General features: G+C 45.7%; 2 protein-coding genes across 3 annotated transcripts; one reads left to right on the top strand and one right to left on the bottom strand.

Moving 5' to 3' along the window:
- The first annotated feature begins 2,567 nt into the window (after positions 1-2,567).
- On the top strand, positions 2,568-25,987 carry tfb1m (transcription factor B1, mitochondrial). 2 transcript variants are annotated; one of them, XM_067243071.1, is made up of 8 exons: positions 2,568-2,608; positions 3,500-3,639; positions 4,231-4,382; positions 4,654-4,762; positions 4,900-5,051; positions 5,262-5,381; positions 24,214-24,341; positions 24,896-25,987. In XM_067243071.1, the coding sequence occupies exons 2-8, from the start codon at positions 3,507-3,509 to the stop codon at positions 25,164-25,166; spliced, it is 1,065 nt and encodes a 354-aa protein (XP_067099172.1). In that variant the 5' UTR covers positions 2,568-2,608; positions 3,500-3,506; the 3' UTR covers positions 25,167-25,987. The 2 variants fall into 2 exon arrangements, with proteins under 2 accessions (XP_067099172.1, XP_067099174.1); XM_067243073.1 differs by lacking the exon at positions 2,568-2,608 and adding an exon at positions 2,800-2,990.
- On the bottom strand, positions 16,122-23,703 carry LOC136949467 (claudin-20). The gene is made up of 2 exons (XM_067243758.1): positions 23,681-23,703; positions 16,122-16,860 (listed from the first exon to the last, which is right to left on the bottom strand). Exon 2 carries the CDS (start codon positions 16,845-16,847, stop codon positions 16,122-16,124), a length of 726 nt encoding a protein of 241 aa, XP_067099859.1. The 5' UTR covers positions 16,848-16,860; positions 23,681-23,703.
- Positions 25,988-25,992: the final 5 nt, after the last annotated feature.

Genomic DNA, 25,992 nt, shown 5'->3' with positions numbered 1-25,992 from the left:
AATATGTTCCTGAAGATGTCTTCTGGACTGCCTTCCAGTATTGTTTTTGCACCAACCCTAATCTAGCACACCTGTCAATGACTACCTGTTTGATCAAATGAATCAGGTGATTCACAAATTGTAGCTCTCCAGGAACAGGGTTGGAGGGCTGTGGTATAGGCCTAATAAAACAAAGTTTACCTTAAAGATAGATGTACAATTTTTTATCTACTATGCCTTCACTTCCAAAATGGAGGTCAAGAGGAACATGGGCTATATAATCACATTCATCACATTCAATCCATGAAGAGCCGTAATGGACCTCCGAGAGAAATCTTACACCTAGTGGAATCTTTATCACATTCATGTAAGTTTCTGGAAAATAATGGCTAGATAGTATTTCCTGTAAAATGAAAAAGTATATAAGCAAATCATAGGCTAAGCACAATATACTAACTCCCTAACTCAGTCATCTTGTTGCTCATTTCACTAGAATCTATCATAGCTGATTTCCAATGCCTTCGTTCCTCAATTATTGACAGCTTCAACGCTTCCATAATGTTATCTTATTTAACTGTGGCATCACAGTAAATTCACGCAATATATATATTGCAGTATCCTTACATTCACCTCAGATTTGACAGATTTCTGCGCCTCCAAACCACACATTTCTTGTTCCATTTTGACATTAGCATCCATATGCATCTTAGATAGATATCTTAGTCAGTGCCTCTGACTGTCATTCGCTGAGAAGCCTACTGCTTATTTTGGCAATTCTAGTTTCTTTTAGCTGTACATGAAGCAGGATTGATATCATATCAAGTCAAATGTAGTTAAACCTTTCAAATCTGATTTAATTGTGTGTAAATCAACATTGAATTAATTGGTTGTTGCTTCAACATTGAATCAATAGAAAACACTATGAACTCTTGTTATTGGATCAATTTCAGACATCAATGTTTATTGCCATGGCCTTTGAAAGCAGGCCTACCTCTTCACCTCTTACAAGACACATGTTTGGATGTTTCCTTAACAGATTAAATAAAAAATAAAAAACGTTGTTCAACCTGGAGGAGGCCTGTCGTTCACTATCCATATGAGGGTCAGGGTCGCTGTCCAGATAGCTAGCCTGCTGAGATCCTGCTGCTCCTCACTGTGGCACACTGTCAAGAGCATGTGGATGAGTTTGGGGACGTGGCCCTTTAACCCCTGTCCCTCTGCATCGTAGTGTGACCTCACAGTGAGGCAAAACATACGAACCAGCAGGACAGTCACATGATTCTGTGTATTCACCAGTTTTACCGGGTAATCAGTATATTCTAAATGTTGCATTAATCTGTATACATTTGGTAATAAATGGTGGGGTAAAGGGGCATCAGAGATCTTTCTCTTTCACACACACACACATTTATTGTGTTTACTTTGGTGACATTCATTCATATCGTTGGTTCATGTCCATGTGACTTCTGCGATATGCAGAGCTGTGTCTGTCTAGACTTGTTACATGCTCCTTAATTGAATACTGGAGTCGTAATAAAATAAGCAGACAGAAAGGTGACTTTCCAGGAGCAAGAGGGAGAAAACACTGACAGTGAGCCTATACAAAACCTTCTTTTGAAGTGTGCGATTGGTCCACTGTTTCCATAGCAGCAGCTGCATCTGCGCTTTCAGTTTTTTTCGGGTCTGAGCCTTCCTCCAAGGTCAGCCACAGCGGGGTGTGTAACTGCCACTCATCCCTGAGCCCTGGAGGGCCAGTTTTTCCATCTTAACAAAAAGAGTTTCTGACAACCTGACCCCCTGTGCTCGGGGAACAGTGCTGCCGGGGTGAGGAGAGATTCTGGGCCAGCCTTCCTTCTAATCAGCAGCTGTGCTGCATCCTTTGTGGCCATAACACTGATATGATAGGTTCATCTCTCACTGAAGCCTGCCCCTGAATACTCATGCTGAGTAGATGATTTAATTATGGGAATGTGCTTAGTCTGAGGCTGAATCTATAATTCTAGTTAAACCTAAGGGGTTTACATGTTTATCATTAGTGAGTGTTGTTATACACAAGAAAAAGACATCCATTGACATGTTTACAGACGTTGTCTCTAGAGTATATGATTCCACTCTAACTGCAGTTTTATACTATCAATATTAAACAGTCCGTGTGCACTACCAAATGGAAAGCAGTTTTATTCATGCACATAGTATTTTATATTCAGAAATTATGTGCATGCAATCTATTCTGATGAGTATTGTCAGGAGCCTGTGTTATCTAATTATGTAGTATCCGAATGACTCAAGTTGGACCCTAGTTTCTAATCGTTGAGGATGAGCAATAACCAAACTATTAATGAAATCTTCCCAAGGCAGTACATCGGTCAATTCTGTTTATTTTGATCCAAAGCGTGGCTTAGCACAGGGCCATTATTCATCCTGAGTAATACCACCCTCTGTTGGCCTTGATACATCATTACATTAAACAGGACATTCTCGTTCAAGGACAACCTGAAAGAAACGCCTCTCAGAACTGTATTGGCTGATATAACATTCCTTGCAAGTCCATTGGCTGTTTAGCCACACATTTTCTGACGAAGGCAGGAAGTAAGATCGTCCACTGGTGTCAACAGAAACGTGTAATCAGGTTATATATTTCTTTAGCATATTTAGACATGTCTTTTCTGTTGACGTTAACTTTTGACTGCTATTTGCATGACTAATTGTGTGAATTAAGTGGAAAAAATGTATTAATGCAGTGGTTTGTACTTGAGCCGCAGAGCAAAACGGCTAGCAAAAGCATAACAAGTTGAAGTGTTGAGTTCGTTCAAACGTAATAACAGATTTTTGGTAGATACGACTCAGTATTTCTTTGTATCCTTCTCCAACTTCACATTGAATTGAACAACATGCCTTTACCTTATGAAATAATAACTATATAAACTACATTGATTTAGCTGATGATGCCTGCAACTACTAGTTACACTTTAAAAACATATGCTCTTTTGACCTTGGAACTCGAAACAAAGGTAATCACAGCCTGATAATAATGAATTGGTGGACAAATGGTATAACGGTATAAACGTTGTTCGCATTATAACGTTAATACTGCTAACAATCTCATCGAACCAGACATTCGAATTAGCTTATTTAATAGATATTTCCATTAGGTGGCGCACGATATCAGGTTATGAGTATGAGCCTCAAATCCGTTTCGTCTGTACCACAATTTCATCAAAATCTCTATTGTGATTTCTATCATAAATACCATAGCTAGTAAATAATACGTAATACATATGACACAAATACACACATGTTGCAAACATGGTAAGCCAACACCCCATACAGACTAGGTCTTTGGATAAGAAGAATTGGCATATGTGTTGTCTTGATGATTGCTGATCATATTATCATCCTCAGACCTCTGATCTACTGTTAATTGCTCTGATATTTACCCCCTGAGAGCATAATTGCTCTCCTATCAAAGTGTGCATTAATCATCATCATGTTCTCCTCGTCCTCCATTTCCTTCCCTCAGCGCAGGGATGGCTGCTCCGAGAAAACTAGCCTCTTTCCGCCTGCCTCCCCTCCCCACCATTGGGGAAGTGATCAAACTGTACAATCTGCGAGCAGAGAAACAGCTCTCCCAGAACTTTCTGCTGGACATGAAGCTCACAGGTGAGTCAGCTCCATCTATCTGCAATGCACCAACACCTGGTCCTGTGCTTTGTTCGCTGTGTACACCTGCAATGAGAACACAATGGTGTGTGTCGTGTCCCCCCCCACGCCCCTGCCCCTAGCATGAGAACTGACTGCATAGCCCATACTGGCTTGCTCGTAAGCATTAAAACTGAAGGCTGGCGGTGTCAGACTAATGTAATAGATGTCTGACTAATGTGTATGGATGGTCTGTTGTTTTTGTGCAACTCAAACAGCACACACACACAACCATCTCTCTAATGTGATTATCTATGATGCAGGCCAGATCAGTTCTTATCGGATGTCCTTGAATCAGGGGACTGATAGATTAATGCCCCTTATAATGTTTCCTAGAGGTAGGCTACACAAAACAACACATGGTATTATCAATATAGAAGTCAGAAATACAAGCACAAAATGCATCATATATCAGCTTTGTAATGAATTTTACAATAAAATGACAAACTGGAGGGAATATCTACAGTTTTCTCCTGTGCAGTATCCGACTCAAGAATTCCAGTTGCAGTTAGCAAGGCATCAGAATGGCTTTTTCTGCACTGTTTTGTGCAGATAAGATTGTGCGCCAGGCAGGCAATCTGAAGGAAGCCCATGTGTGTGAGGTGGGTCCTGGTCCCGGGGGTCTGACCCGCTCCATCCTCAACGCTGGGGCGGCCGACCTTCTGGTGGTGGAGAAGGACACACGCTTTATGCCTGGATTAAAGGTACCGCACCAAGAGAACCTTTACAATGGCCCCTTTAGTTGGACCACGTTGTCCTTAAAAGGTTAACCTCTGCCTTGTACGTCTGTGGTTGTTGGTTTATCGCTGGTGGTCAAATTGACAAATGGACACAATAGTAAGGTATTGATCTGACCTGAGAGGCTTTTTGTGGTGACTGAAAGTGTGCTTTGTGGTACTGGAATTGCCTTCAACACTACATGAGACACACAGGTGTGTTTTGAATGAGCTGGTTCTGTCTTGGCGCTGTTCCCAGCTCCTCTCCGAGGCTGCTCCTGGGAAGGTGAGGATAGTCCACGGTGATATACTCAACTACAGGATGGACCGAGGATTTCCATCCAGCATCATCAAGGAATGGGAGGATGGTGAGTGAGAATGGAAAATCAATAGATGACCATTTTGACCCTATAGTAGACCACACTGGCTTGTGATCCACAGTATATGAATGTGTACTTTGCAGTGTGTTTCCAAGAACAAAGTGTAATAGTTGGTTCCTCCTCAGTTCCCCCAGACCTCCACATCATAGGGAACCTCCCCTTCAGCGTGTCCACTCCTCTCATCATCAAGTGGCTGGAGAACATCTCCAACAGAACCGGTCCCTTCACATACGGACGGACCAGACTGACCCTCACTTTCCAGAAGGAGGTGGCCGAGGTTTGTGTGTACATGTGTGTCTGCGTTGTTTCCTGAGTGTGGTCTTCTGGGCTGATAATATACATGCCTTGATTAGTTGAACCATGTCAAGTGTGCTCCCTGGTCTGTGTCTCTCTGGCTGGTACTAAAAGCCTTTAGTGAAGAGCCTTTACATGGAGAACATATTCACCCGTGTGTATAGTTGTATAACAATCCCCCCCCCCTCCCCAGAGGCTAACAGCCAGTGCAAGGAGCAGACAGAGGAGCCGTCTGTCCATCATGGCCCAGTACCTGTGCACTGTCAAGAGCTGCTTCACCATCCCTGGACGAGCCTTCATCCCCAAGCCCGAGGTAGGACCCACATGCAATCAGGCTCATGTGGAGTTTGATTACGTACACAAACATACACACACACACACCGACTCACGCGGATATAAAGCATACATGCACAATCCATCTCCTCGCCACTCTTCCACATAACCACTCAAACAGACTCATGTCCACTCCCGTGCTCTCTCCCCCCCCCCCCCCTCCACTCTTCCTCGCCCCTCATCTTTCCTCCGCCGTCACGGGACTCTCTACAAAGCACTCCCACTACTCGGGTTCATCAGAACTGCACTAAATCAATGTTGTTTCAGAAGTGTCTTTGCAGTTGTGACAAGTTCTTTGGGTGTAATGATGCCTGTTGGGTATTTGCGATGCGGCGCCATCACACTGTGCGTTAATGAGCGCCCGGTCCCATTCTGGGTCCTGTCTGCTCTCTCAGTCCTAGTCTCCTTGTTGTCTCCTTGGCCCTGTTAAGGGTCCTAGTGCCAGTCGTTAACGAGAGGCTTGCTCTCGTTATGTAACATAATGGTGTTTGCATTCTGTATGTGTTTTTAGGGATAAGCTGCCGGATAGTGATGGAACGGGGGCCCCAGTAGTAGTAGTGGCGCCTAAAGAGGCCTTTGATCGTAAATATTTAATTTTTGGGAGTAAAGGCAGCGAGAGAGCAGCAGAGTGAATGAAACAGGACCTGATTGTTCATTCTCTCAGAAGAGATGGTACCAAATGATTATTTAATCCCACTCTGTTGCCTTTAGGTTTAGTGGTTGGCTCTTGTATGTTCTTTGTGTGTCCGTGTGTGCCTATAGTCTGTGTGTGTGCTGAACATTTGCGTGTATTCCTGTGCTGTTAGCATGCGTGTGTGTGGTTGTATCTAGTGGTGCCTTGCTATCTTCTGTGCTTGGGTGTAGCCCACACATGCATGCAGAATGTGTGTGTGTGTGTGTGCTTGTTTGTGTTCATACATGCGTGTGCACGTTTTCTTTCTAATCTTTTACATTGATTGAACTTGTCCACACATGTTTATGTAAACAGTCTTACTCCAAATGTTGTTTTAATTGTGTCTTGGGAATGCTGATGTCATCAAGAGTGATGATGAGGGTTTCATGAGGTGTTGATGGAGGCTCTGGTGATGGAGGCTCTGGTGATGGAGGGCTGAGGAGCAGACAGAGCAGCTCTTTCTGGTGCGTTTGATTCACTGCTTACGCTTGCTGCCGTGAGTGATATTGTCATTCACAAAGCACACTGAAGCCATGTTACTTATCCCACAGACACTAGACAGGGAGGTCATTACAGACATTCATATTTATATGAACAATGACAATGTCTGGCTTTGTTTATATAAGATGTTGGATAACCTTTTTTTATTATTATTGTTGGGAATGAAGGCACATTTTTAACTAATCGTTTTTTTGTGTGTGGTCTATTGGTCTACACATGGGAATGTAGTTCCCTCTTTCTTAAAGTACTCTTTGATGAAAGTAGTAGACCTTCTCCTAAATTACAGATTATAGAAGCACATTATTAAGGGAGAGACAATGGTGAGTTATGTAAATGTATCTCTCTCCCTCTGTTGAGGATTAGCCGTGTGTGTGTGTGTGCGTGCGCACATACAGTATTGTATTGCATGGTGAGTCTATAAGGCTGTGCCACATTGTCATGCTCAACAAATCAGCTCAGTGTTGTAATTGTCAGTATTATTGTCATGCTGTCTCTCTGTAGCTTCGGAATGCTTATTGTCTTCTGATGTAGGCCCATGTGGATTTGCTCAAATTGAATTGTAATTGTCTTCTATGTTGGTTTTTGGCATGTTTCAGTCATGTCAGAGCTGGGGTATCACATTAATCTGTGTGTGTGGACGGTGGGTGTGTGTCTGGGGAGCGTGTGTGTCAGGTGTGCGCGCGCCTACGTGTGGATTGTGTTTGTGTGTGTGTGTGTGTGTCTGGTGTGCATGTGTGTCCAAACACAAAACAATCGGCCTATGTAAACCTGTGCGTCAGTGCATGGGAGGCATATCCTGAAATAGACCCAACAGCCCAGTACAGGTTAGCAAGGCTAGTTATATATACAAGGGAACATTGCCACTGCATAGCTGTAATTACATACAGTTCTGAGAAACATTTCTCAGATGCTGCTAGCACATCTAGCTCTGGTACCTGCCACACATCGCTCGTAACAAGCCGCTATCCCCTGTTCCTACACCTCATCAACCCAAATCAAAGGAGGCAGAAGCAATGTTACACATACTGCAATTAACAAGGTGACCCTCTCTTACCTTGTTTGGAAAATAACTTCAATGCTATGCTGTTATCAACAAGCAGCCTTCGAGCGTGGAATCAATCCACGAATTTCCTAATGGTTTAGGGTGAGATAATGGAAACAATAAATGGGGGAGACACATTTAGATTTCGACCAATGAGAGAAGCCTGTTCTGGCTACCGCCAGGGGTAATTAAAAAGGAAATGTTTAATGTATTTGATATCAGCGTCTGCTGGCCAGTATTGACATATCGTGAGGATACAGCCTATCCCCTTATCCTCGGTGCGTGTAATCTGGCCTGTGTCTCTCTGGCCCCTGGCGTGCACCTTGCTTTGTCACATTGACTGACTGAGATTGTCCTTGAAGGCTCCTGTACACTGTGATTGGCTGCCATGGCGTTAGCATTTGTGCCTGCAGGCCAACCGTACCCTGGGTCTGTCCTATCATGGATCACACGTCCCTGTCCTCTTCCTTATTGGCCGAATGAACACTGGCTGTTGATTCCTGCACGGATACTGTAGCAAACCTAAAATATGTTTTAATATTTATTTACGAGTTAAGGCCTGTTTTAAAAGTTAGTAGACATTTTTTTTTCTGCCTGTGAGATAAATGTGCGGTAATAGCTACCTGAAATACAGTAATCGTGATGCTTAATATTCACTTTAAGAGATCAGGCCAATTGATACCATAGAGTAACTGAAGATAGAGACCAGACGCCTTATTAGGGCTGATGTCCTTGGGCCTGAGTTAGACCAGTCCGTACAACCACTAGCTATAAAAAAGAACCGCTGATTTGCACAAAGGTGAAGTGTGTTGACTGAGACAGAGCCCCTTCTCCACCCCGCCTCCCGCTCTACGCTTCCTGGCAGAATGTGATTAAAATCTGCCTCTGTCTGTCACAGACGGGTCTACTAGTCGCTCAATGGACCCTCCATCACGCCCAGAGAGCTGGCTTTCTATCCTCCCACACCCCAGCCCCCCTCTACCTCTCTCTCTGCTGTCCTCCCACACCCAGCCCAGTAAGAGGAGCTGTAAATAGGAGCCGAGAATAGTAGCTGGTGGGTGAAAGTGAATGAGAGAGAATGGGTAAGTTGTTAAAAAATTATTGTGTCAAGAAAGTGGCCTAGGACAAAGTGAGAGAGTGATATAAGGGGGAATATGGTTAGGAGAAAGGAAGGTAGGAAAGATGGGGAAAGTGAATTAAGGTTGTGGGGGGGTTGTGTAGCTAGTGGGAGAGCTGGAGAGAAGCTGAGGGACTGTGGGAGAGGTGCAAGGCAGGACAGGGAGAAAATGAGAGAAACAGGACTGAGAGAGAGTGGGAGGGAGATTGAAAGAGTGGGAAGGGGTGTGAGCAAAAGAGTGTGTTCATACATGTGGGTAAGGGGGGTTTTACAGAACGAGGTAAGGAAGGAAGGTGGGTGGGTGGGAGAGACACAGAGAAGGAACTCAGCCAGGGCTGATGGTGTCCTCCACGCGAGAGGAGAGGTAAAAGCACGCCTGGAGACAGGCTTATGACAGAGATGGATCTGAGGGGAGAGCTGTGCGTACCTCCAGCAGATGGTTGTCTCGGCCAGGCATCAGCCAGGCCTGAGTAATGTCTGCATCAGCTATCGCCCACCAACCAACCAGCACGTAGCAGCCCTTGAGGGGGCGGGCCCTACAGATGTTGTGCCTCGTACACTGCCTCTATGGACGACCAGCGGGCCAGATGCTTGGTGCTGAAATGGAAAGTGCTAATGCTGCAGTACAGATCCATTATGGGTGCTGAGTGTCTGAGACACCAGAGCCTATTTAGCTGTCCTGATTAAGACAGCTTATCTTTTCCTAGACCAGTACCAATGTGTTTAAATAGCTTATATTGCAGTTAGTTTTTCATTTTGTACTATTGTTGAAGAAATACATTGGTGGAGAGCTGTGGCATTAGAGTGTGTCTATGCTACATGTGTAGTAGGAAACAGGATAGGCTGTGGTTTATTCTATGGATGGAAAGTGGTCCAACTCTCTGCTCACAGATAACCTGAAAAATGCCGGTGCTGCTGTGTGGCTCTTTCACCTCTAAAACATCGCCTACGCCACAGGCACACTATTCATCTGCACCTATTCCTAGTCTGTAAATGGGGTCAAACATGGTATCAAGAGTATAGGAAAGTTATTTCAATGACTCTGTAGCGGTAAACGCCTGAAGCCCTTGGTCTCAATCCATCACAGTCCCTGGGTAAAGAACGCTAAAAATACGTTCTCCTCTTTTAAACAAAACGTGGAGGTTGGCAGCATTAGCTTATCTACATCTCAGGAGATGTATTGCTCCTCCTTTATGAAAAGCGTTGCGGGTTAGCCGTGAGTCGACGCTTTAGTGTTCTAACGGGTTCAGGCCTGTTTAGTGTCCATGCCAAGAAAAGATGCAGGTATTCGGAAAACAACTGCTAGAATCCTGGCCAGCTTCCCCGAAAAGAAGGTCAGCTTCAATCCCCAGTCAGTCTCTGGCTGGTTCTGTGAAATGCAGTCAGAGGGAGAAAAAAAGGTCCAGCATTGAAGGGATCAATCCATAATCTATTAACTCCAATGTGTTTTTTTGTTGTTGTTTTTTTTAAGATTCCAATTTAAAACTTCAAGGGCTGTAATTTCACAATTTGATTCCACCCTGTTCCAGATTGTTGTTTTCAGACTAGTGTGAAGAGGATAGACTGGATACAGTAGTTCTCTGTGGGTTTTTGTGCAGCAGTGATTCAGAAAAGGAACAAATGTGCCGAGTGATGCATACAAATGTTCAATTATCATAATTGTCTTCACTCATTTACTTTAATGTAGCTATGCTTCATTCATTGTTTTGTTTTTTTGCATTTTTTTCCCTCCATTAACAGTGTAGCCTATTTCTACAATGCTGTTAACTATCATCTATCCTTTCAGTCCCCAATATGCTACAGTAATATGAGCTCTGTTTCACCCTTTTATACTGTGGAACACCTTCCACTCTCTACATCTTACACACAAAGTACTTAGTGCATACATTAGCAACCCCTTTGAAAACTATTGGCTATTATTACATGAGGTCTCAGTAATGGTCAAAGAGCATGGATCCATTTCTAATGGGGGCTTTTCAACCAACTTCACCTAATCGTTCTGCAACACGTCTTGCTCAGATGATCAAGCTGAAATATTCAAGCCCTCCTTTCAACTGTCAGAGTGTATTGTTTTCTTCTGAGTCCTCCTCTTTGTCATCTCCAGCGCCTGTACTGCCTCTCTCAGCAGTTTACAGCACAGGCAAGGTCACACCCAGACGTTCCCCCCCCTCCCGCGCGCTTCACATGTGCACTGGGACGAGGGGGGAGTCTCTCCAGCCAGCCAAGGTCGATCTATGCTGCTGCTGATGACCATATTATATCTCCTATATGAACCCTGAGGAAGATGATGCTTGTCCAAAAGAAAACCGTTCCCATTAAATATAGGTGAGATACTGCAGCTGTTTGTCGCCCTGAGTGTTGTTCTGAGTCTCATCCCAGCGGTTTTGTTATCGCCTAGGGGACAAGTGATGTACGATTGTGAGCAAGGAGTGCCTACGCTTAGTTTCTGTATTCTTTTGTGCCAGGCAACATGCCTCACAGGCATTTTTCCACTGATAACCTCATTATTATCTATGCCTACGTCTGTCCCACCTTTTTGTTGACCGTCTCCTTAGTTTAGTGGAGAAAATGTTCCCCAAATTAGGAGGTCTCTGCTATCCCTATGAAAGAAAGATTATTGTTGGTAATTATTGCTGTTAATTTTGGCAGAGAAATTCAAATAGCTCTATCTCCTAGAACAATTTTAAAGGTTCTACATGGAGCAAAAAGGGGGGTCTTCTGCAGGCTACGCCACGGGGACTCGAGAACCTTTATTGAACCTGATTTGTCTTAAGAGTTGACATGACCTTGCTTTTGTAGGTGGGACGCATGCTCATCCTGCTGGGAAACAGTCCAGATTAACCCCAGGGCCTGAGGTACAGGGTTCAAAATTCCGCGCCCCCACATCTGAACACACACTCGTGATCTGTCATGACGGCAATTCAGGGTGAGCTGCTTTGAAGGAAAATGTAGGTTAAATACACAGAGGAGACGATCTTATTAGCGTTTACCCAGGAGAGGAGTCGCTATTTGATCTCCACTCTGTTGCATAACCTAGAGGAGAGAGGGAGAAGAGAGAGAGAGAGACGAAGCCTTGAATAATCCATGTCTGTTTCAGTAAAAGCGCATGATTTCCACTGGCTCCAATTAGCTGAAATGAAACCCAACATTCTGGGTAACTATTTGATAAGTATTCCATAGATGCTTGACATACTGTATGCATTCAGTCCAAACATACTGTACTTCTCGTTATCTGTCCTTTTGCGGTGCATTCAACTAAAGACGGAAATAATCCATTTCTGGATTCAGACAGCAGCTGAACCAGAAACAGTGGTCTTAGCATCAAGCAAGTCTCTTCTGTCTGACTAGGCATTCCTCTGTTCATGTTCGGAGACACCAAGCTGGTCTTGTTGTTGTGAAGCTCTGGCGAAGCTAAATGGATGCTCTGTGCACCCAGAGGATGGGATGCAGGATCCTGCTACCTAAGCTGCCTCCACCAGCTGTTGCCGTTCATTCCCTTCTAACTGCATGAGTTCAGGAGCAGGCCTACACGGCTTGTCATATTGCTCATACCAAATGAACTAGGGTATGTTGGAACAGAAGATATTTGCACTAATCCTCCTAAGGTTTGGTAGTACTGCAGGCCACTTGCTTATGCTAACGTCTCAATAAGATATGACTGAATCCTGCAGATGGGCGCAAAGGACAGCGCTCCTCCCTTTTCTCCGAACCCATTTGCCGACTGTCTGTGATGTTTTATGGATATGGGTTTTAGAGGGAATAAAATTCCCCATTTCTGCCTGATTGAGCTGTTTTTCAGGAAGCCCTATAGAGGCTCCGTGGTGGCAGGGTGAACAGCCTGCATCACTGCCTACGCTCAGCACATCCTGTACCCTCCAAAAATCTGTGTTTTCTGGCAAGGAGCTGACTATCATCACCAACTGTTGTCAAACGCATCACTTTAGTCCTTCATGCATAACACACACCAACATACATGTTGTATGCACATGCACGCATATATGGGTCCACAAAGTCCCAACACACAACAAACTAAAGACATGTTGCTTCCACAAAATAGTTTTATTAGTAAAAAATAGAGCTACTCGCACAAGCACATTGAAACATTACCAGAACATTTAAACTGTTCGTCAGCATAATCCTCCTGGCAAATGAAGAAGTGCTAAAGCATCCACAAAAATAAGCTGCAATTATCCAAACGATAATTATTGTCTTGGGTTTCTGCTGGAGCGCTGTGGTTGTGGAGACATTACAGGTCTGCACTTTGCACTGCAGCCATTTAGAAGCTAATAAAATGGTGCACTGATTATGAAGCTGCACATCCACAAGAGAAACCTTCGATTTTAGTTTGCCTGCTCGATCTTTTCAGACCAAAAAAGGAGCTAGCTGGCTCGCAGTCTTTTTTTCCCCTCCTTCTCAGACTGCCAATTGTATTATGTACATTTGTACCGGTTCAGGGGACTTGCGATGCTCAGCCATTTGAAACAAACTGCTGTCAAACAATGTTACACAGGGCCAGCAGAGTAGTCTTCTTATAAAGAAGATACAAAGTATGAACATGTTATCTTATGCATGCCAGACAAAATGTAAAAATGAGGATTTGTATTTATTGAGATAAATATGTACAGTCCACTGCAGGCTTAAAATACTGTAGATAAAAATGGATACAATATCACTAAGTGTGATTTATAAAACAATTTTCAAAACCATAGACATTAGTCATTTGTAATGAAACTTAAGTATGTATGCCCCTGAAATAATTCTGTGCTTTGGATGAGAAGGAATTAAATGGTTGAAAAAACATTGTAATACTGTATCCCAATGTACACATGGATTAATCAACACTAAAGTCTGGCAGAACAAATAAGAAATCCATAAAACATCTTTGACTGTGTAACTCACAAACAATGGGATAAAAAATAAACAGAAGGAACTCCGAACAGTATTAAGCTTGTCATGAGTCCATTTGGCACATTTCTCAAACACGCATCTTATTGACGATGGCACATTCTTGTCTCATATTTATTGCGTTCTTTACCGTGCCTGTGCCGTGTGTTGTTATTGACCAGATCACAGACATTTTTTAATGCTCTGTGCTGAGGGCATGGCGGGTAGCCAGGCCGGATGGGCAGGGGGTGGAACCTGGCCCTGTAGGGCTGCCAGGTCCAACAGAGATGCCCCCCAGCGGTGCCCCCAGACTTCCGGAAGCAGCCTGCAGGTGGCGAGCTGGGCTTAGCCATCTGCTCTACCCCGGGAAACTGCCTATTTAGGAGATATGAGAGTGGGAGTAGAGAGAGAGAGAGAGAAGAGAAGGAGAGCCGAGCTACACATCACTGCCAGATCTTGTCACTAGAGCAGCCATTTCAGACTGGAGACAACATACCTCCCCTCACCACCCCCCCTACTTCTTCGTTTTCTGAACACTCGAGACACACATGGGAACAGAACCGTTTTAAAGCACCTCTGACATACGAGTAGGCAGGGGAAGTGTGTAAGTGGGTAAGTGAGTGTGTGTGTGTGTGTGCATTTGTGGCTGTGTGTGTGTAAGCAGACATGTGCTGGACAGCATGCTCTCAACATGCAACTGTGTTCCCACATGACTTGAGGAGGAGAGGTAGAACACCTAAAGACAGACTGACAGGTGCAGACCGGTAGGTAGCATATGCACGGCTGACGCACTTGAAAAATCAAGCCACATATGGGAAATGACTCAAACCTTTTTCTAAGCAGAGGCCATCGACACAGCATGGCCACACCGCACGCTGTGACTCAAACCCCTTCTCTGTACCTCGCTGTACAACACAAATATCCTTGCTGTCCATCTCCGCACCCCACCAACTTCTCAAATGTAGCTGCATTTCCCCACATAACCCTTAATTGCGTGTCAGACACACTGTTAACAATGGTCAACAAATAGGGAGCGTTTCCCAAACCTGGGAGTGACATTCGGCTGCTGGCTCATGTGACTGTCTAATAAAAGGGATTAGATGAAGCTTCCCAGCGTGTGTGGAGCTTCTATGGAAGGCTTATGGAGCTGGGTACAGAGAGAGATGCCCCCCTGCCCAACCTCAAAGCTCTGACCTGACACACACAGAATCCCAGACAATAAAGATATTTGGGCGCTGGATCCCGTTACCATGGCAGTGAGGAGGCGGACAGCTCGAGTGAAAAGCGCATGCAGCTCCGGTGTGTCAGAGGGTTCAGTGTTTATGTGTTCTAGAGCGTCTACTTATGCCCGTGTGTGTGCGTGTGTGTGTGTAGGAGGTTGTGTATATGTGTGTGTGTGTGTGTATATTTCTCTGCCTGTGGCAGTCTCTTAATCTGTATGCATGTGTGTGTGTGCCCGAGTGTATACATGGAATCAGCAGCGAGCTAGAAAAGCCAGCCTTCTTTCGTTTGGAAACAAAAATGGGAAAGAAACATGTCAGACAGTCCACTCTGCTGGAAGAAGGGATCTCTCCATCTCTCTTTCACGCTCTCTCTATCCACACCTGCTGGGATCGAGGCCGGGTTCTGTGTATTTGTCTTTCCATCATCGGACCAGCACCCATATTTACTCATCCTTACAGCTTCTCTTTGAACAGTTTCAGAAGGGTCATGTACTACAGCTTTTTGGGCACAGGCATTGTAGTGTCTACTAATATCTCAGATTTCTAACCAGGCATTCCACTGACTGTATCAATACAAAGACAGGCCATAGACAGCATGCTTTATAGGCAAAATATCAATCCTTCTATTATTAGCTACCAAAAATAACTATCATTGTATTAAATCAGTCCCAACTAGTGTAATTCTAGTGAATGGTTTGGCAAAAACTACAATGGCTTGCTATTGAAAGGGCTTCCACCTACTGCTGCCTCTTTGAGACATCATATTGCCGACTTGTCGAATGAAAGGGCACCCAACGATTGTTAGCAGCTAAATGATTGCTCCCCCCTCCCCTCCCCCCTATTCAAACCTTTGGTGAGGACGAAATGAATGAGAAAAAAGGAAAGGAAAGGCATCCTAACAACTAATCTGTTTCCCGGGAAACTCTGTGATCTACTGATGGATGGAGGTCTGCCTTGTTTTCAGGCGGCTCTCCTTCGGCGATCCTGCAGCGCGTTTCACATTAACACTCCCCGTCTGTTCCCGGGCGCAGCTCAGGGAATACCTCCACTGTTTGTTGTGCTTGCAGAACACAAAAAAAAAGAAGGGAGGGAGGGAAAAATACAAGACGGAAGATGGCGGGGACAAAGGAAAAAAAACGTCTTCAAAGTCCTTCAACGCACTCCTATTTTTTTCTCCTCCTCGTCTACTATTCAGCAAGATGCCAGCGGTAACCCCCCCCCCCCCTCCATCTCTTTTTCCACCGTAGCCTTAAGCTTGCGCGCCTACCGCCAGTGCTCACTCACACATAGTCCTGCAGGCTGTAGCCAGTCTTGTTGTCTAAGGGGGAGAGGGAGCAGTACTGGTGCTGGAGCTGGTCCTGCTGCTGGAGGAGCTGCTGCTGCTGGTGAAGAAGCAGCTTGTCAGGGGGGGGCAGCAGGACCATGTCCCTCCCGCCGTGCCTCTTCCCAGAACACGACACGCAGAAGATGGACCCCCCCACAAAGAGGAAGCCCGCCGACACGAACGCCACGTACACCGCCCCCCCGGGCTCAAACTTGTTGCTCTCGGGCACGCTGGAATCCAGGAAGTTGGTGATGACCTCGTTGGTGAACCAGGAAGCCGGCACCAGGCACAGGAAGCCGGCGGCGATGAAGCAGCCGCCGCTGGCGATGGCGGCGTGCCTCTTGGAACGCCGCCCGCCCCCCCAGCGGGTGCACTTGAGCCCCAGGGATGCCAGGCAGAGGCCCATGGCGGCCAGGACGCAGCACAGCACCATGGTGGTCCTGGCAGTCTGCAGGTAGGCGGGCAGCGACAGCACCGAGTACTTGAGCGTGCAGCTGAACATGCCCGTGCTGTACCAGGTGCAGTCCATCCACAGGCCCTGCATCTGGGAGATGGCCGTGATGATGTTGGAGCCCACGTCGGCGCTCACCTTCCAGTTAGGCAGCAGCGTGGCCACCATGGCGCCCATGATGCCCAGGAGCGCCAGGACGAAGGCAAAGATCTGCATGCCCGTGGATGCCATCCCCCCCCTCCTCCTCCACCCACCGTCGCTGCCCACGCAGCTGCCGCCGCCGCTGCTGCTGCTGCCGTAGCTCCCCCTCCGCCAGGCAGCATTCACCCAGCCACAGCCAGGCGTCTCAACCCCTCTGTCCAGCCCGCCGCCCTCGCTCTGCTGGGGAAAGAGCTGCCAGACGATCCTGTGCTCCTCGGATCCGGCTCCTCTGGACTGGAGGAGGGAGACAGAGAAATGAGAAATTGAATTGAACAGGTCCCTCTTCCTCTAGCCTCCCCTCTCTCTCTCTCTATTTTCTCTCTCTCTCCCCCCTCAATCACCCCACACTTTTCTTGCAGGGAACAAAGGGAGAGTGTTAAGACCGAGCGACGAGAGCAGGCTCTTATTATTGGACATTATTGGATAGATAGACATTTGTGTGTGTGTGTGCGTTTTCTGTGCCCCCTGCGTCTGCCTTTTCCCCCCTGTGCCGGTGCCTCATGGAAGTGTTACTGGAGGAGAAATTAGTTTCTGGTATTTGCTATGCTCAATATGTGGACTTAAAGCTGCAGTGTCCTCACCTCACTCTTGTAAGGTTACCACACCTGACTTCAATAACAAAAACAACACAAAAGGTCCATTCTAAGCTATTTTTTTTACAATTGTCTACAGATCTGGCAATGTTGTAATGTTACACAGAGCATAACTTTGACATGAAATGGTAAAACATTTTTTTTCTTCTTTACTTAATAGTCCCTGCGTTGCTTTTCGTAATGTGTTCACAGACTGGCGTGGCTAAACACTGTGGATAAAAAAATGCCTCATTAACTCAACACTGATGAATAACTACATTGTAAACAACGTGCTGCACAAAAACAACGTTAAAACCGCTTACCTCGACTGGTGCAGAGCTTGCTATGACGCGTCAGGTTGTTCGCTCATATTTCTGTAAACACACATACACACACGCACACAAACAGGGTTAGTCCGTGCGGCTCCATTCATGTCATCCATTTCCTTAGCAACAGTACATTAGAGGACATCCCAGTCATGGACCACACATGCTCGCTCCGTGCCTTTGATAGAAGGTAGCTTTCCTTTCACTGGAGAATAGTCTCTACGTCACCATAGTCCGTGAGCCGATAGTGAATGTATAACCATAAGCAGAAGTTCAATACGGCAAATCTTTCAGGCGTTAAACCCGCAGTCTTATTTTTTTCTCCCAAAAACATAATTCAGTTTCAATTACGATTAGAAAAAATGTGGATTAATAGACAACTTGCCCACATCTTAGCCTACTCATACTCCACTCCACAACACAATACATTACAATAGGCTAGTTGTTAAAAGGACTAACAAAAAGTCGCAATCTCGGAGTACAGTAGCTAAATGTGTTGTTATTAGTATTTAGCAACAAATAGTCTTAACAACACGTGGTATAATAAATATATATTCATATAACAACCTCAAAACATTGAATGTGTTTTTTTTATTGAGCGAAAGTATCAACCCTAATGTTTTTTTTTGTGAAGAGATGGTTGAAAGATCTAGGTTCGTAGCACAAGCAGAAAAACGTTAGCGTGTCCATCCTTTACCTTTGATTTTTGTTGACTACCTCAAAACGTCGTATTTTAAACTGTGTGTAAATCCTCACCACAGCAATGAGAATCCACCTCGCAAGTCAAGCTGATTGACAGTTCGTTTTTTTTTTTTTTATACCGAACTGTTTCCGCTCTGCAGACGCAGAAGTTAAACCGTTCTTAGACTTTTTCCATGTCAAAAGGATATAGAAAAATAATGCAGCAGTCTCCTTTATTAGGCTAATTGTGTACTTGCCTGTCGATGTCTTCAAAAATGCACATGGATTAAAAAGGCAAAAAATATCATGAAACACAAAAATATATTATTAATCCAACCCAGGGAACTGGATGTGGAATTTTAAATGTCCAGACATTTGTCTGGGAGTGTGGCCCTTTTTTTATTTAGTCCATAATAGGGTCAGTGCAGGATTCTGTGTAAGCAACACACGGACCCTCCCTAGATCAGAAGCAGGATCAGCAGACTCTCCACAGGAGCCTAAACTCACAGCTGCTACCCCCTCCTCTTCACCTCTGCTCCACTCAATACTCTAGAGGACGTGGAACAGGGTGAAGGAGTGGCCAGGACAGCCTTGATTCATGAATGACAAAGAGGGCAAAATGAGAAGGAGAAAATACAAATCAGACAGGGTTAACAGAAGGGATACCCTTGAAAACGCAGATGTGTGTTACCATAATTCTGCTGCATGGGCAAATCAAAACAGCCAGCCTCTGGAAATAATATAACCAAACCCCCTGCCTATAATGAGTTGGCCATACTGATGCGTGGTCATTACTGGTGAGCCAGAGGTGATGGATTGGTTTAGTTATTGATCGGTTTGTTTAATTTGGTCCAATTCCCTACCCCCCCTATCCTGTCTCCTGTCGTCCCCCGGAGGCCTATTCCAAAGACTGCATCTGGCACAATATGCAGACAATGTACAGCAAAGTATTTCTTGAGGTTGTGTTGTCCTCCTGACCTTCAGACTACGTACTCGTGGACCTTGCGGTATTCAATTCCCCGCTACAGAAACCGCAAGACAAGAAATTGCACACATGTTGGTCATTTTTTAAGTGATGAGATCCTAAATGCTGATGCTGGTGTTCTTTGGGGAGTTAAAATAAATAAATATATATATAGAGGAGGGAGAGGGGGTGGAGGAAGAGAAAGCAGCTAACATGCACCCAGGGAGTGTCGATGTGTGATTCTGTGATGTGTGAAGACAAGGCAGGCTATTATAAGCATGGTGCCTTTATTTTATCACCTCGCCACAGAGTTCTCCCTAGAACCGCTCCGAGGCATGACTGGACAGAGGCATCGTCCTTACCCCAGATGAGGGACTTTTACTGTCCAATTTGCATATCCCTCATTCCTCTGCATGTAATTGCTTTTGGTGCTCGTCATTTCATAAAGGTGGTCATTCAATGTTATGGTCCAAGGTGTCATGCGATAGATGGGATGTGGCTGTTAACAGTCTTTTTGCACACACGGTTGTGCCCTTGTTCACCACATAGTATTTGTATCCAACAAGATGGAAAGCCGTTGTGACATGCTGGGAAATACCCCGGGTTGATATATGAGCCTTCATGTTTCGCCATTAACATGCATTCCCAAGTGCACTGACTGTTTTGACATTTATGAGTTTTTAAATATCACATAAAAACATTGCATTCTGAGGTCTCTCTGAATAGCATTGTAAGTTAGGCTTGGTTTCCTTCCACAGTTTTTGGCTGTTTTTTTAACATCCATGCCCACACAGTGGAATGCTACAGTACACTGAGAAAGTTGAAGAAAGTTATATTTTTTGAGGAGACTTGTATCAGGACCTGAGACCGGGCAGGGACTAGGCTTGGCTGGGTTTCTGCTTGGCCTCTGGGCATCTGTGTCTGAGGCAATGTGGGAGAGTGGAATGGACCAGTAGCTAGCTACAGATCCAGTATCAGAAACCCTCCCAGCTAGAAAGGCAGTCCAGTAGCTTTAGTAGCATTGACTGCTGCCTTCTCGTCCTTTGAGTGCTTGTCCTGCCAGAACTGATGTAATGGAGGCTGTCCTTTCAAGGTATTGTTATGATTAATGCATCGCGTCTTCTCTCTTGGTGCCCCACACCCATCCCCCTTTCTCTCGTCTTCGCTCCTTTTATTTCCCAGCTGTATATTCCATTGTTCTCTCCATCCCCCCAACAGAACCTCTGCAGTTATGTAAGGTGGGATGGTAGTTCAGGTGGTATAGCGGTTGCTGCCCTAGGGGGCTGCCATCTCGTCTTGGTTACGCTCAGAAGGAGATGACAAATTATACAGACTCACACACCATTGGGCAAGGCTCGAGAGGAAAGAGTCGTGTAAGGTGGAAATGGGCAAGGGGACGACAGTGCTACAGGGCATAGCGGCTGTAATGGAGTGGCTTTGCGTTGCTTTGGGAAGGTCAAACTGATGAAATTTGAAAATGCAGAAGTGTTCGTGTGTGTCTGATCCCGAATTCGGTCAAAGCGTAGTACTTGAGGTTGACCAGAGCTGTGATTGTGACTGACTGAGAAGTATATAGTAGTGCTTAGTCCTTTCACAATGCAAATGACATAAAACAATAACATATAAAAAAAGGCAGATGAGATGTGTGAATGTAGGAATAGTAAAATTGTGTATACTGTATTGTGTAAACTGTATTGTGTATACTGTATTGTGTATACTGTAGTATGAGTATGTGGAGAAGAAAAGCAGGTTCAAAGTCTATGTAAATGTTTGAAGTCTTTGTTTAAAAAATCCAGGACCAAATTAAAGAGAGAAGAGGAATGTTTATGAGTTTGAATACAGATTCTTACATAACAAGCTCATTTGGAGACATCAAGAAATCATTAGGGGTTACGATTTTCTTGTTTATTTCCTCTCTTACACATTCTGTACTCGCATGGCTTTGAAACCTATTTACATTCCAAGCAACCCTCTATCCCTTACACGTACACACAATCTATGATCCTCCTTGCCACCCATAAAGGAAAGGGGTTGACGGATGAGTGTCGGTGCAACGGAGCGATAAGGTGGTCTTCAGGTCAATAAGTCAGTTTCAGGTTCCAGTTCAGGATCTCTCCAGCAGATTCAAAATATTGGAATAGGGTCATCTGCAAAGCACCTGGATGGAGGGCCGTGGTGGCGACGCATGATTTAAGATGGAAGTTTCTTGCGTGTTAAGGTTATCAGAGGAGGATTAATGGCGGGAGGGGGATGTATTACAGCGGAGCAGCTAGCGAAGGCGCGTCGCCGGACCGTTCATAAATCACACAGCAAAGTGACTCGGACAAGCCGACGGCTGAAATGCTGCTGCTCGTATAGTCTGAATATCGACTTTCTCGATGCTCCTCTACTAAATCATGAAGTGCGGAATATAAATGGCTTAATTACTCAAGGAAAGTGAAATTAAAGGCATTCTTTTATATTAGCTCTACCAGACAGATGGCAGTCAGATCATGCAGCATCACTGTGTGGGGGGGAAAAGCTGCATACTGCATAGAAACAGGAGCCAGCCCCACATAGTGGTGTGTTGATGTGACATGTGGATGGGATCGATGTTCCTGATCCATATTGGCCTCTTCCGTCCAGTTGATGCACATGAGTCAGTCTGAGAAACTCCTGTTACTGGTTGGGTACCTTCACAGCCACCACTCTACAAAAGGCTGCTTCAGTAAATGTTCATGAGGAATTACATGATCCTTAGTCAGGTTAAGTAATTGCACCACACAGAAATGTACTTTATTATGATAAACACCTGTGTGGTCTTAGTGGCCAAGTTCCTACAGCAGCCCCTCCACTGTTCCTACACCATCTGCTATTTAGTTTCCTGCTGACAGCAGGAGTTTGCTGCACTTTATAGTCCATATAGATCTGGCTGCACAGACTATCCGACTCCACCAGTAGTGTCCCTATTCCACTCCACGCCACTGCGGCAGGCAGGCAGGTAAGCAGGCTGGGCTTAACACGGATCAGAACACCCTGGTTTACAAGCCAAGCTAAAGCGCTGTTCTGCGCGAGGGGCGAGAATCTAAACAGCTCATTAAGAAGCCTTCCTTTGTGCATCCTTGGATCACTTTAGTTTTCCTCCCCCAATTATTTTCCAGCCCAGCCCCTTGCCTAGCATAACAAAGGCAAGTGTAGCAGAGGTGAGCCACAACAGAGGAGAGATATACAAGCATGAGAGAGGAGGTCCTCTGGGCAAGCTGTCTCTACAGGAGGGCTGTTACTGTAAATTGCACACCTTCACACTACATACCTGGATGTGTGTGTGTGTTCGTAGCCTGTGTGTGTCACCAGAGAGCATGCTTCACTACAATACATCCTCAATTTCCAGTTTGTGTGCCTGTGTAATTGTGTGTGTGTGTCACCAGGGAGTATCCTACCTCACAGTACATCCTCAGCATCCCAGCTCTTTGCTTGTTTTCAGTCTTGCTATCCAGAATCTTCTCTACACATGCATCCCTGTACCTGCATATGCTTCTGGTCTGTCTGTCAATCCAGTGTGTTTATCCAACTTTGTATCCATGAGCCTGCTGCAGTCCGTAGTTGGAGCTCCTCTTCCACAATGGACAGACAAGCGAGCCAAGACTCCCCAGAGTCCCTCTCTCCGTCCGTACCTCCGTCACTCCCTCCCTCCGTCAGTCAGTCAGTCAGTTAGCGGTGCCTGGGAAACAGGGTTATTAGCAGGTGACGGCAGGCTGACAGCCAGCGCTGTGCTCCGTCGCCCACGGTCCCGTTGTGGCACTGGTAGGTCCACGCATAGCTCCACTCAGACAGGCTTCGCCGTAGTTCTGGCTCTTTAGGCTAGAAGGAGGCGTTGAAGGGGGTCTGTTTAAGACCCCCCTGGAAGCCCCAACAGAGAATATATAGAGAGAGAACCGAGAGAGCTTTGAAGAGGAGAGGGGAAAAAAAGATAGTTTGGCACAATCCTTTTTAAGAGCCTCCGAGAAAAGTGGACAATCCACTGATTAAAGAGGGAGAGATGGAGACAAGAGGAAGAGAGAAGGACAGACTGAATGATAACGAGAGAGAGAGTGTGTGTACTGTAAGTGGAGAGAGACTGAGTGTTTATGAGAGGGAGTGGGAGTATATGAGTGAGAGAAAGAGAGAGAGGGAGAATGTGTATGAGCATGAAAGAGAAAAAGGGAGATCTGAGGAGAACTATAGGCTCAGCTGAGTCTGGCACGATTACTTCAACAGTTTGTCATATCGGCTTAGAGCTGACAGGAGAGGGATCCGGAGGCTGCAGTGAGAGGGGGGACCAGCGCCAGGACTCCCCCTCGCCCTCATCCTCCTCCTCCCCCATGGAGGACAAGCCCCGCCTCCTGGGTCTGCCTAACCCCTCCATCTATCTCCTAGATAGCTTTAGTGTTAGCAATGAAGTGTTGGCTACATCGCTAGAGCATTTCTTTTCAATAGAACCAAAGACTTTAGAAATTTGGCTAACTCTAAAGTGCTACAAATAGTTGGCTGCCCATACAGAGCTAGTGGATCCAGCGGGAGCTCTAAATAAGTGTGTTTGAGTGCGTCACCTTGTGTCTCATCAGACTCTCTGAGGTATTGAGCGCGGGGCAAGCGCCAGCATGACAGGAAGAGGGGTTCGTTTCCATGGTCCATCGCACAGGTGTTACTGTGGCAACCGGAACCAGCTCGCCAGCGCATGCTGCGTCACCTTTCTCCCTCTCTCACTTCTTTGCTCCCTCTCTTTTTCTCCTCCCTCTCCTCCCTCAGTGGATTCACTGCAGCTGGATCTACCTCGTCCGAGTTAACCTCCTGTGTGTTTGCGTGTGTGCATGACTGTGTGTGCGTTTGTGTAGGTGGACGTGGGCGTGGTGCACTTCACCCCCCTCGCGCGGCCCCAGATTGAGCAGCCCTTCAAGGTGGTGGAGAAAGTAGTCAGGAACGTCTTCCAGTTCCGGAGGAAGCACTGCCGCAAAGGAATCGAGTAAGCAGTATTTCACACGCTCCTTTCACGGCCACAGGCTTACTCTCTCTCTCTCCATCTTGCTCTCTCTCGTTCTCCATCGTTCCAGTCCGTCTCCTCATTCTACCATCTCTAAGGGCCCAAGAACTGAACTCTCAGCTCAGCTTTGACCGGCTCTATTCACAGCTCTCACCAACAACACACACACCTGCTGCCTGCAGCCACCCCCATGGCTGTGAGAAGCGTATGTAGGCCCAGGATAACAAAAGAAAAGCTGTTCCAAAGCGAGCAGCAATTATGAGTCATTGGAGTGTCATAGGAGAGAGGAGGCAGCAGAACTTATATAACAGCGACGGGTAAGGCGGCTGTATTAACAGCTTGTGGAGAAGCTGAGGAGCTAACACAGAATCTGTAGAGTATGTGGGTGCTGCTGGGCTTGAGATGATGGGGGACGGCAAGCCAGCCTCGCTGTGAAAGCCCACGCTAAGGGCACACAGATAAAGAATTCTGAAGATACAGAATTATTGTAAAAGGAAGAATTCTATTTTTTTTTGTACATTGTTCCTTTATTGCAGAATGCTTTTCCCGGCTGCCCAGCGGTTGGAGCTGGCGGAGGTGATGATGCGGGAGGCAGATGTGGACCCCACTGTCCGGCCCATGGAACTCTCCATCCCCCAGTTCAGGACGCTCTCAGACGCCTACGCCCGCCTCTGCACCAGCGACCCCGCCCTCCTCACCTACGACTTCAGGGAAGAGCTGCGCCTTAAACACCTGGGTAGGAAAATGGGCAAGCCTCCTGGCACCTTAGGGGACACAGTGGACCCCCACACCCAAAAGCCCCTGTGACACACCAGCTCGAGCGAACACGAAAGAGACCGAGAGAAAAGCCGCTAATGGTCTCTCTTAGTGGCGAGAAACAACGGACTGCTCTTAGCTGTGACATTTCCACCTGGCACAGGCATGCATTTTTTAAGCCATTTCTTTTAGCTCCCTGAGGCGATAGGTGAGTTACTGTACTGAGGATTCCCGGAGTTGAGACAAGGAGCTGAGAAAGGAAAAGGAGAAAAGGAACAGGCCATAGCTAGATGTGGAACTGCTGTGAAACTGCTTTTGGACATGTTCCAAAATGAACCATCTCAAAGCAAGCTGTAGCTGAGTTTGGTGCTGGGCCATTCTTGTTGTCAAGGGAAGATTGATCGAGTTTGTACATTGACCAGTTGGAGCTAACAAATAGAAGCCAAGCACAGGGAGGTTTCACAGGTTTCACTAGGATCTTTTGTAACGCCTTGTTTCAGTGGAGTTTAAAACAGAACAAAAAGCATTTTAAAGGACAATTTAGAGAATGGGAACGTTCTGGCTGATTTAGGCCATTGCGCTCTGCCTCGCCGTCTCACTAGGGATTTAGAGTCAGGGAAAAGGAAAGTTCTGGAAATTTGTCAGCTCCCGACGAGTCTGAAGCAATACATAAATATCATCAAAGCTAAAAGAATCATTTTGTATATCAAAGCTTTTCTTAAAAGCAAAAAACACTGGCCATCTGTTTGGTGTTTTTGGGAGCTTATTGTACTGCAATATTATGTAATAGAAATTAATCCAACTGTAAATGTACTGTAATGCTATCAGATGTGAAGTCAATAAAGTTCCAGCAATGTGCCAGTTTACTCATATATTT

The sequence above is a fragment of the Osmerus mordax genome, chromosome 9, assembly GCF_038355195.1.
Source record: "Osmerus mordax isolate fOsmMor3 chromosome 9, fOsmMor3.pri, whole genome shotgun sequence".
Classification (NCBI taxonomy): domain Eukaryota; kingdom Metazoa; phylum Chordata; class Actinopteri; order Osmeriformes; family Osmeridae; genus Osmerus; species Osmerus mordax.
The sequence above is the reverse complement of the archived record's forward strand: the minus strand, read 5'-3'. Positions and strand labels throughout refer to the sequence as shown.